Raw genomic sequence first — 12,001 nt, 5'->3', positions numbered from 1 at the left:
TGAAGTTCCCAAGCTGCTCATCATACGCTCCTGAAAAACGTAGAGTAAATCCTATCCACTCGCGACTTCTATACAGTATATATATATTAAAAGACACAGCTCTGCCGTAGTATAGTTAAGGACCGGAAAAATTCGCGGGTTCAATGACCTCTACTTCTGCGTACACTCGGTCAAATGTCACCCACTCATTGGCTGCTGTCTTGTGAGACGTTCCAGAGTAGCAACCTGTGATTCGATAAAGCTTTGGTCGGGTGTTTCTCATTGGCCCAGAGTCATCCAGGTGAGTTGTGAACCAATAGCAGAGGCAGCACTGAGGTATTGTATTTTAGCCTATCGCGAAATCAATTCGCGAATTTTTCCGGTCTCTAAGTATAGTGCGGGCCAGAAGTGCTGCGAACGGTGGGCGCGACGGACTGTGAGATGGCGGCGCATGCGCAGGACATGAACGAGCCCGCCAACTTCCTGGACGGCAGCACGACGGGCTGCGACAAGAACTCGCTCAACAGCCCGCCCTACACTCCGGCCGTGGCTGGGGGAGCCCTCATCTCGCGCACCCTGTGCATGGACGCGCAGCAGCACATGGGCAAGCACTACGACGTGCACAACATGTACGGCTTCACGGAGACCATCGTCACCGCCACGTGAGTTGTGCACAGGGATGCCAACTCCTGCACAGGGATGCCAACTCCTACACAGGGATGCCAACTCCCGCAGAGTCGGATTAAAAACCCATCAAGTTTTTCGTAGCTTGGCTTCTGGGTTGCAGCCAGGGGCGCAACAACTAAATTTACAAAGGGGGGAGGGGGGGCAATATACCTTTTTATAAAGAATCATCGATCCCCCCCTATTGAAGCGGGGGGTCCGGGGGTCCTCCCCCGGGGAAAATTTGTATTTCAAGGTGGAAAATGGTGCTATTTAAGCAGTTTTATTATCTAAAAATTGATTACACAGAACTTTCTTTGCCCCCGTTTGCCCCCACTTCAAGGTTTCAGAAGGGGGAGGGGGCAAAATACCCATGGCCCCCCCCCCCCCTTTGTTGTTGCGCCCCTGCTTGCCGCCGTGTCCTTGGCGGATGATCCACCGACGTTTCGGGCGACATTGCAGTCGTCGCCATCGACAGGGAGCAGTTACTGCAATCCTAAACTATATTAAAGGGACATCGACAAAAATTTAACCAAAACTGAAATTTTACAGTGGCAGTCCGAAACCAGCAATTTTGAAAACTCTAAATACAAGAGCTATAATTGACTGTGATGTCGACCGAAACGTCGGTGGATTATTCCGCCAAGGACACGGGCTAAAACCCAGAAGCCAAGCTACTTCGGACAATGGCCGTGAAAGCCTGCGCACATCTTTAAAGTTTTCATTGTACACCCTGTTTGTTATTTTCTCTTGAACCTAGTTTTTCACTTTCAATGTTTACATTTCCTTATGTTTCTGCCCAAACAGAGCATAATAATTTTGAAAAAATATCTCGCTAAGATATCGCGCTCATGTGACAGGGTCACGGGTTCGATCCCAATACCCGGGCACGACTCATACGTATGAGCACCGAGTCGGTATCCAAGTGACTGTGAGTAAACTCTACAAGCAACAAACTGTAATCTAATATCATCTGCAGATGCAAAAGGATGCATTAGTGGATCAAATGGATTTATCTCATAAAAAAAAGTTTGTTTCGTGTTGCTACTATTAGAAAAAAAATTGTTACTTTTCCTCATTACATATCCAACTGCATTATAAAATATTAAAATAAAATAAAGAAAATTGATGTGCTGGTGGTTCAAAGCTGTAGAATTACCAAAAAAAAATATATTATGATAGTAATAGTATAAAACTTTGATTAACGTTGTTCCTGGGAGCAACTGTTCTGAGTAACACATCCAATATTGTATTTTGACATAAAAAAAAAAACTAAAATAATCAAGCAGTTGGGTGTGTTCTTTATTTTAAACTGTACAATTGCCTATTTATTTTTGATTCTGAAGATATAAAGCTTTGCTATGAACAGGCTATTACAGGTTAAGGAACATTGTTCCCGGGACCAAATTTCCGTGAAACGTATCCAATTTTGTATTTTAACGTAAAATATTAAAATAAAGGAAACAGTTGAATGTTTGTGATGCGAAACCGTATCATAACCAAAATGTTATTGATTATTTTTTTTAAATTTAATTATAAACTTTGATGTAAACTGGATACGCAATAAGGAACAATTACCGAAATTAATTTCTTATGGTATGTTGCGATTGCATTGATCCCGATAAACAGTAGTCCAATTGCCGTTGCAAAATGTTACAGAGTATTGTCGGAGATACGACAAAAACGACCGTTCGTGATCTCTCGGTCTACGTTCATCGGCCACGGCCACTATTCCGGCCACTGGAGCGGAGACATATCTTCTTCGTGGAGCGACATGGCCTGGACGATACCAGGTAACATCCGCCGTCCGTCCGGCGACAGTTGGTCACAATGATCCGTCTCATCAATCACGTGACCTGCAGCCAATCAGATGGCATGGAAAATTCCATCTGTCCGGCGACAGTTGGTCACAATGATCCGTCTCATCAATCACGTGACCTGCAGCCAATCAGATGGCATGGAAAATTCCATCTGTCCGCCAAACTTTTATGAAAGTTTTCGGCGATCATAGGCTCAACAAGGGGCCTGGGACTCTGATAATGTTTATACCCCGAGACAAGTTTATTCTTCCGGCAATCGAAGCCTCCCCTAGGCGTCTTGGAACACTGTAACTTTCGACGGACGGAAGGATGAAATAACCTCCAAACGTTAGCAAGGTATTACCGGCAACCTTTACTGTATTTTTTTTTTTTAGTTTGTTATTTTATTTTGCTGCTCCCATAATTTTTTTTTTTTACTTTTGAACACATTTTTTTAAGTGTGAGGTTTGATACAAAAAAAATTGCCTGAGGCAGAGAAATATAAAAAAAATTGCGTAAGTAAATCTATAAATATATTAATAAGTATCAAAGCAGAAAAAAAATTAGTTTAATGATTTAAAAGTGTTTAACTTAAATGATTGTCAACCTATGCAAGATAAAATTTTCACCACTTTTTAAGCCTTCCAGTCAACTGGCAGCATCAAAATGGAATGGTAGTTGATGGATACCACGGACCATTGTGACTTCAGTTGTTAGGTCGCCAAACTATTCCTAACATGAATAAACAAGTATTTGCTAGAAGATTATAATTAACAAATTTTATTTAATAAATCTCTTTTTTTACCTCAAAGAACCTACCTGGCCGTTATTTTCATATGCCTACTAAGGATGCTGGACGAAACTGCAATAAAACACTATCATATAGGTATAGCTAAAATTACTTTATCTTAAAACTTTTAAAACAAACGACGTACGCAGCGCATGAAAATCACTTAACATTGTGTGATTTCAGCTGTCGGAGCTAGATGTAAGAAATGAATTTTGATAGCAAGTTGAGTATATAAAATATGTGTAATTTTGTCAAATTTAGAATGCTAAGCTCTAAATTATAAACAGGGGTACGTATTAGAGGTGAAATGGGGGACTTATTCCCCCCCCCCCCTAGTTCTAAACAATCTTCCAACAAATGAAAGGAATTTGAAAGCATACACCGGGCAAAGTGGTTCTATCCTCTCCTCCCTACGAAATGAAATTTATATTTACATAATTTACTATAAGTCGTGAGTGTATTTATAAATCCATACATACACGTCCTTATCCTAATGTGAATAACGTCACATTGTTGCAAGGAAAACTGCCCCGTCTACAATTGCGGTGTCCTATGCCCTTACCTACTGATTTAAGGCCGGTTTCACCAACGAAGTTTAAGCAAATTAATCTCGATTAGTTTCAATATAAACTCGTTTAGTCGATTGTGCGTTTCACCACAAGCGTAATCTCGATTTTCCAAAGTAAAGCGAGATTTTATATTAACTAGCCAAGTTCTTTCAGTTTGCGCAGCTAATCTCGCTTAAAGTATGTAAACAAATGGCTCGAGCAGCTTATAATGTTATATTTGAAGAAGAAGAAGATTCGGATGGAGAAAAAAAAGGCCACTGCAACCAAAACAATCAGCATGAATGCCATAAAATACCTTACCTGTGCATAACGTTTCAATTCGGTTGTCGGTATGTATCTTTCTCGTCAGTTTCTCCCACGACGATTTCAGCTGGTCTGGCATTCGGTGGTATTGATTGCAAATCGAATTGAATTCGGCCGCAATAATCTCCCATTCTTTCGCTTTCTGCTTTGTGTGAAAGCATCTGTACGACGATTTTCAATCACAGAGAAGTGTTCCGTTACCTGATCTAACAAAACTGTCTTCTCATGTGGCGAAAGATTTCGACTTCTTTGTCGCTTTTCTTTAATTGCAGCTGAAACTGCACCATTGCCAATCATGTTTATATGCGAAATGACAATTTCCACGGTATTACTAATTTTTCAAAAAAATAAAAACAAGTTTTTTTTACGTTGATGCGGCCACCATAAATTACGCTCGGCCAAAAGCTGCATCTACAAGAGGGGAAAAAAATACATATTTGGGTATCTCCGACAGATATTAGGGTATATTCGCTAGGTAATGGGTGTTTTTATGTGGAAGGCATTTATAAATCGAGTTTTGGAAATCTCTATTAATTTAAACTTATTTAACGATGGTGAAACACACGTCGGAATTAAACTTACGATTATTCTTCATCTAGTTTTGTAAATCTCGTTTTGTAACAAAATTAAACCTGCTTGGTGAAACACACGTCGGAATTAAACTTACGATTATTCATCTAGTTTTGTAAATCTAGTTTTGTAACAAAATTAAACCTGCTTGGTGAAACCGGCCCTTATTAAGTAGTCACTAAATCGCAGTAAATAAAGAGCGCCGAAATAAATTGTTTTCGATTGCTTTTGTTTGTTTTCATGCATTAAAAATGACTATGCAACTAAATTGTAGACTATTCTTTTAACTTGTTAATGTTGTGGCAGTTAAACAATATTTATTTATTTATTCTTCAAAGCAAAAGTAAAAGCTAATAAGTGAATTCGTGTGTTCGGCCTTTGAAAAGAGCCGGTTGCAAACAGGCAGCACTGATAAGTATTTTGCCTCGGTCTTCTTGGCTTCCTACTACACTGTCCGTTACTTTCTGTACCTATACCCTTTTGAAACGGGAACAGAGAAAGCAACAATTATAACGAGTTTTCTTCTTTTTCTATGCTACCAAATGACACAGTTTGGGGACAAAAAAGTTCCGAGTTGACCAATGTATTTGGACACAAGGAGATTCGGACCATCGCCCACACCACCCATGACGTCAGAAGGTCACGTGGATCAGTGTCCGTCGGACGCAATTCGGGACATTGCAGTTGTAGACGGGCCTTTAACGCTATCTGTTAAGGACGTAGGGAACTACATGAGTGGTGAAAAACTGAGGATCTCGGCCTTGAAACGGGCTTTTAACGCTATCTGTTGAGGATGTAGGGTACTACGTGTGTGGTGGAAAACCGAGGATCTCGGCCTTGAAACGGGCTTTTAACATTCGCTATCTGTTGAGGATGTAGGGAAGTGTGTCGTGGAAAACTGAGGATCTCGGCCTTGAAACGGGCTTTTAACGCTATCTGTTGAGGATGTAGGGTACTACGTGTGTGGTGGAAAACCGAGGATCTCGGCCTTGAAACGGGCTTTTAACATTCGCTATCTATTGAGGATGTAGGGAAGTAAGTGTTTCGTGGAAAACTGAGGATCTCGGCCTTGAAACGGGCTTTTAACATTCGCTATCTGTTGAGGATGTAGGGAAGTAAGTGTGTTGTGGAAAACTGAGGATCTCGGCCTTGAAACGGGCCTTTTAACGCTATCTGTTGAGGATGTAGGGAACTACGTGTGTGGTGGAAAACCGAGGATCTCGGCCTTGAAACGGGCTTTTAACATTCGCTATCTGTTGAGGATGTAGGGAAGTAAGTGTGTTGTGGAAAACTGAGGATCTCGGCCTTGAAACGGGCCTTTTAACGCTATCTGTTGAGGATGTAGGGAACTACGTGTGTGGTAGGAAACCGAGGATCTCGGCCTTGAAACGGGCCTTTAACGCTATCTGTTGAGGATGTAGGGAACTACGTGTGTGGTGGAAAACCGAGGATCTCGGCCTTGAAACGGGACTTGTGTGGTGGAAAACTGAGGATCTCGGCCTTGAATGCGTGCTGGGTGCTGACGTGCGCAGAACTGCTGAGCATGAGCGTCTTCGGCGTGTCTCTGATGGGAGCAGACATCTGCGGCTTCAACGGCGGCGCCTCGGCGACTCTGTGCCAGCGGTGGATGGAGCTGGGCGCCTTCTACCCCTTCTCGCGCAACCACAACACCAAAGACGTGAACGTGAGTACCTGCGGTCTCTCAGCGATCATTGCAAAGGCGAAGCCTTGGTTCAAAAGATTCTCATGGGACATTGCTGGTTTTACTGTATGTCACTGACAAACCACAAAAATAAACAACGAAGATTAATACACAAACACACAGAAACCAGCAGCCGAAATCAGCCGATGTTAGATGTTAAGACACATAGACAGCACAAAGAGAATTCCGCGGAAGAAATTAGTCTGAAAAAAATATCACAGCATAGACAAACAGTGGGCTGACAACGAGGCAGTTGTAACAAGAACAGAAAATACAGACAAACAACAACGTTGTACAACACAGCGACAAACATACCAAACTAACAAAGAAACACAACAGATATTCTGGACAACACAACGACGACAGGCGAGTACTTACCTAAGAACTTTTGTTATTGGCTGGAGTTTTGCTGCGAGGGTTTTTCGTGATAAGTTACTTTCTGTTTTTATTAGAGGTATTTTTAAGTTTTTTTTAAATAGGATGATTTGTTGACTAATTACCTTGTTGTTGCTGATAATAAATGCTTATTACTTTTTACTTTCCTTTCAATTCGGTGTTCTACCTGTATGAGTGTAGTAGCATTGTCCCAGGCATGTTCGGCAAGTTAAGAACCTACTCGCAAACTAAAGAAGCATACAATCAAATATAAATAATACATGGGTGCGTGGCGCGTTCTGTGAAACTTCGCAGCTGAAAGTGATAGGAAATGTTTAGGGTACTCTAATATCTGAAACACGCGTGATCATGCGTTGAAAATAGTGTCGGTCCATGTCTTTAATGGAATCTAATAATGAATTAATATGCTTATGATAGCTAAAATATGATACATAACCCTATTAGAAAGTCTGTACAAATTGTCAGTTCTAACACTGTTCCGAGAGACCCGTCTCCGTTTCCATGTCATTGCAGAATGAGCCTAAGGCCTGTTCTCCATTGGTGCGTGAACAGAGACGAATCTCCCGGAACATTCCACTATCGCATCTGCTGCTTCCACGATGCACGGAAACGTAGCAAATGGCAACCAATGAATTGCACTTCAAGGTTAAGAAAAATTAATTTAATTAAAAAAAAAAATACTATGATTCGTGATCATAACACGGGCAGAATTTACATATATAATACAAATAAACGACAAAGTAATAACATAATACTAGATATTTTTGTGCTTGAAAACAATTTTTTAACGTATTTTCAACATAAACAAACATGGCTACCATCGGAGCCAAGTACTCGGCTTCTTATTGGTCGCTCGGAACTGTCTCCCGTCTGCGTGCCGTCGCAAGACGGGCTGCGACGTTGCCACGACGCTACGGCACAGGCATTGTTTCAGCCAGGGGGTGTGGCCATGTCTGCATGATTACTTGCTAAGTGTGCGAAGCCTTTTTTTCCCCCCTTCAGTTCATTGTTGCACCATACAGGTTATACGCCCGAAACATTGGCTAAAGTGTAGTGTTTGCACGTGGAAACAGATTCAAATGACTTTTTTTTAATTCTTCATGAAAGTGACTGTTTTTAACGAAGGAGATTCTAATTCATACCTACTAACCAGGGGCGCAACAACAGGGGGGTGGGGGCAAGGGTATTTTGCCCCCCCCCCTTTTCTGAAACATTGAAGTGGGGGCAAACGGGGGCAAAGAAAGTGCTGTGTAATCAATTTTTAGATAGTAAAACTGCTTAAATAGCACCATTTTCCGCCTTGAAATTCAAATTTTCCCGGGGGAGGACCCCCGCTTCAATAGGGGGGATCGATGATTCTTTTTAAAAAGGTATATTGCCCCCCCCCCCCCTTTTTGGAAATTTAGTTGTTGCACCCCTGCTACTAACCGTCATCATATGTGGTCAAAGCACCATTCCCGCAATGTTTCGGGCGTGTACAATACGGCGTGGCATGTCTCCGTGTGTTGCAGGCGCAGGACCCGGCCTCCTTCGGAACGGAGGTGGCCGAGTCGTCCCGCAAGGCGCTGCTGACCCGCTACTCGCTGCTGCCCTACCTCTACACGCTGCTGTGGGCCGCCCACGCAGAGGGCAGCACCGTCGTCACGCCGCTCTTCTTCGAGTGAGCCCCCGTATCCCGGTCCCGCGCGCGGTGCTAGGCGACCGAGCACCAGAGACAGTGGCGTAGCAGGCGGGTGGCAGGGATGGCCCCCACCAGGGGCGCCGTAGCAAGGGGGGGGGGGGGGCGCTACCACGACGGTTTCGCGGTTACTGAACGCTCCCCCCCCCCCTGTTTTAATCCAAGAGGGGGCGCCATTTTCAAGTCTGGCCAGGAGTGCCAGTTACCTTAGCTACGCCACTGACCAGAGATATAGAAGCATGGGCGTCGCAAGGATATATTTTTTATTTGGGGGGGGGGGGGGACTTCAATTGATTTAGTGTTGAGGAACATCCATCCCTTGGAAAAAAGCGGGGGGTGGGGGGTCCTCCCCCGGACAAATTTGGGGTTTGAAGGTGCAAAAAGGTGGTTTTTAGGCATTTTTCTTTCCTAAATATTCTAATTATAGTTGGTTGCAATATATAATTTATTTTTTATAAAAAAATATTTTCAGAGAATAAATTTGTAAAAAACACAGTTAACATATCTGTATTCGGTATCGGGACCTGATTTTTATTTTACACAAAGATCGAATTAAAAAGTGCTCACATTACCACATTTGGACTAAATGCACCATGCGCAACATATGGGTTATATCACAGAAATCATATTTTTAATATAACTATGAAACTAAATATATTATTGGAGGGGACGAAATTGAAGACTTTTATTATTGGGGGGGGGGGGTTACGTGTCCCGCCCGTCCCCCCCGGTTGCGACGCCCATGATAGAAGTGCGACTCTCACAGTGGAAACTGAAACCATGTTAGGCGCGACATATGTTGGGTGGGCCCATAACTACCAGCAAAAGAAACGTACGGACGGGGTTAAACCCAACGGGGAGACCTAAGATGCACATAAAGTTCTGCTATTCCCGATTACACCCGAACAATTGACCTTCGGCCAACTTCGGGATTTGTTTTATTTTTGCGCAGGAAAAATGAATTCAAATATTAAAAGTGGTCGGTTAGGTTAGCTACATTAAAACACTTTAACACACTATGGACGGTTAGTATAGCTACATTAAAATAAACAGAGAAATATAAATATATATAAATAAACCTGAGGTTGGCCGAAGGTGAATATTCGGGCGTGTTCGGGCAGGGACAGAACTTGATGGACATATTTGGCTTCCCAACCCAACGTATTAGGTTTACAATATTAATTTAACTACTTGACTAATTGCTAACCTAACTAAAAACTGTGTATTCAGGAGGGGTCCGGGTTAGTGAGGAACCTAAGTGCGTCTCAGGCCGAAGCCTATACGCCTAGTCATGCTGGGATTAGCCATGCAGGGAGAGGGTCGCATGCATCATGTGCTAGGAGGGGATTGGCCAGCCATGGCAGCAATCGATGCCATGACTAACTCCCCTCACTCATAAATCTAGACTATAACTAGAGAGATATATATTGTGCGAGAAATACTTAATGTTGTTTTGTAATAAAAAATAACATGTTTTATATAAATCAGTAGGAGATGAAAATTTTCTAGTATCCTATCCCACAAATTATGTGGTTAACAAAATATAGTGAATTATTTTTCACTGGTTTGTTTGCCTGATAATAGGGCATATGCATTACTTCTCACAATCAATGTAGCTATGTTAACAACATATAATGAAAACTGCTATCTAGCGGGCGGGCCCAAAACCACTTCAAAAATCTAGGTCTCGGTCTCGGCAATTACAGTTTCTCCCCCATGTCCGCGCGCGGCGACCGACACCTGCTTGTGCAGTCAGAGCCACGGGGGAGACAGACTAAAACCTAGCGATTTCAAGTAGTTCCGGGCCCACCCGCTAGATAGTAGCTTTTGTTATATATTGCTAACCTAGTTTTATTGATTGTGAGAAGAAATGCATACGTGATTTTCGGGCAAACAAACCAGTAAAAAAAAAAAAAATCACTTAATATTGGCAACCACATATTTTTAAGTATGGCATACCATAAATTTTTTCATCTCCTACTAATTTATATACAACTTTTTTTTTTTAAATTACAAAACAGCATTAATTGTATCTCACGCAGTTTAAATCTCTGTGGCCTAGTAGCATTATAAACCTAACACTTTGGGTTGAACCTCCCGTTAGAGTTCGATTTTTTATTTTTTTTTGCTGGTAGTTACGGGTCCACCCAACAGATAGTGTCACATGTAGTGCAAAACATGGTTTTAGTTTCCACTGTAAGAGTCGCACTTGTATGTCTCCTTCCTTGTTATATTGTGAGTGATCTTAAAGGACCCCGCCTACTCCCGGGGAATCTTTCAGTACTCGCCAGATGTGTGTACCATCTAACCTCGGTAACGAGTAAATTCGTGTGTTCTCAATATTGCAATTACAGTTAAAATACAAAAACTCGGACACGAAATCCAACGTCAAATTCTTCAAAATAATGCCGAGTGTGATAAAACATACGCAAACTGTGTTTTCCACTACATTTCTAGACGCGAATCACACGTAGTTTCCGCACCCGCCGCTAGAATTCGTTACTGGAGGAGCTGCGTCGACTATTGAATCAACGGCTCCGATAAAAGAGGAAAATATATGGAGAAAAAAAAAGATACTAAACCCCGGTTTTAGACCTGATTTTCGACAAGGAATTTTATCAAAATGTACTGTCTATCTTGATAAAATTCACTAAATAGTTAATACTATAAAGTTTCCCTTTGTAGGTACTTGTGAACTTCGGTTCGCGCCATCCGCTGCAGATGGCAGATGGCAGATGGCAGATGGCAGACAGCTTCAGCTCCATTCACGAAATTACTTGTACCAAATGCCGTATTCCGAGAGCTAAGATGTTGCACATAAGTTTTTTTTTTGAAAGTGAGCAACTTTATTGGTGACGGATCACAGAATGTGGCGAACATTATAATGTCGAATTAAAGACCTTTCATTGCATATTTGGAACTTATATATAGAAGTAATAAATGTATTTTGTGGCAGAAAATATTTCGTAAGATGTACAAAATAAATTTGGCTACACGCCAAAAAAATATTTATTTAATTGCAGCCGGTAAATATTTGATCAGCTGTACGCAAATAAATATTTGTGTGCACCAAACAAATCTCTCGCTCAGTGATAAATTTTGTACATCATCGAAAATGTTTCAACCACTATCAAATTTGAACGTATCTAAAGACTTGGATACAAAATTTATTTTCAGATTCCCGTCGGATAAGGACTCGTATGCCGTGGACACTGCCTTCATGTGGGGCTCTGGCCTGCTCATAGTCCCGGTGTTGACAGAGGTGGGATTCGCTGCGCTTGTACATCACGCAAGAAACGCAAGAACGTAATAAACGCAAGATCCAAAATGTTCAAAAATTACATTTTTACAGTTACCGATGTATAAACTACGCAAGGCGAAATAGCGCAAAGCAAGTATTGTTCAACTTCCAACTGTAATGCGTTTTGGCTTGAGGTTTTTAACAGCCGTATTTCAAGATAAGTGTTCCGAAAATAAACTTTAAAAGGCGCAGACGTTGTGTGCATAGAAGCCCAAGATGTTCTTTTTTTTATTATATGCGTGATGTTTTCA

At 41.8% G+C, this 12,001-nt stretch overlaps 1 protein-coding gene across 1 annotated transcript in view; it reads left to right on the top strand.

Annotated features, from left to right (window-relative positions):
* Positions 1-12,001, top strand: part of LOC134538376 (lysosomal alpha-glucosidase-like) — a 41,270-nt gene that overhangs the window by 19,584 nt on the left and 9,685 nt on the right. The window contains exons 10-14 of the mRNA XM_063379649.1: positions 439-641; positions 2,302-2,435; positions 6,206-6,357; positions 8,283-8,431; positions 11,627-11,711. Coding sequence (XP_063235719.1) covers positions 439-641; positions 2,302-2,435; positions 6,206-6,357; positions 8,283-8,431; positions 11,627-11,711 — 723 coding nt within the window. The remainder of the gene's footprint in view (positions 1-438; positions 642-2,301; positions 2,436-6,205; positions 6,358-8,282; positions 8,432-11,626; positions 11,712-12,001) is intronic.

This window comes from Bacillus rossius, chromosome 13 (genome assembly GCF_032445375.1).
Source record: "Bacillus rossius redtenbacheri isolate Brsri chromosome 13, Brsri_v3, whole genome shotgun sequence".
In the NCBI taxonomy this organism is placed as follows: domain Eukaryota; kingdom Metazoa; phylum Arthropoda; class Insecta; order Phasmatodea; family Bacillidae; genus Bacillus; species Bacillus rossius.
This window is presented reverse-complemented; position numbering and strand designations above follow the sequence as displayed.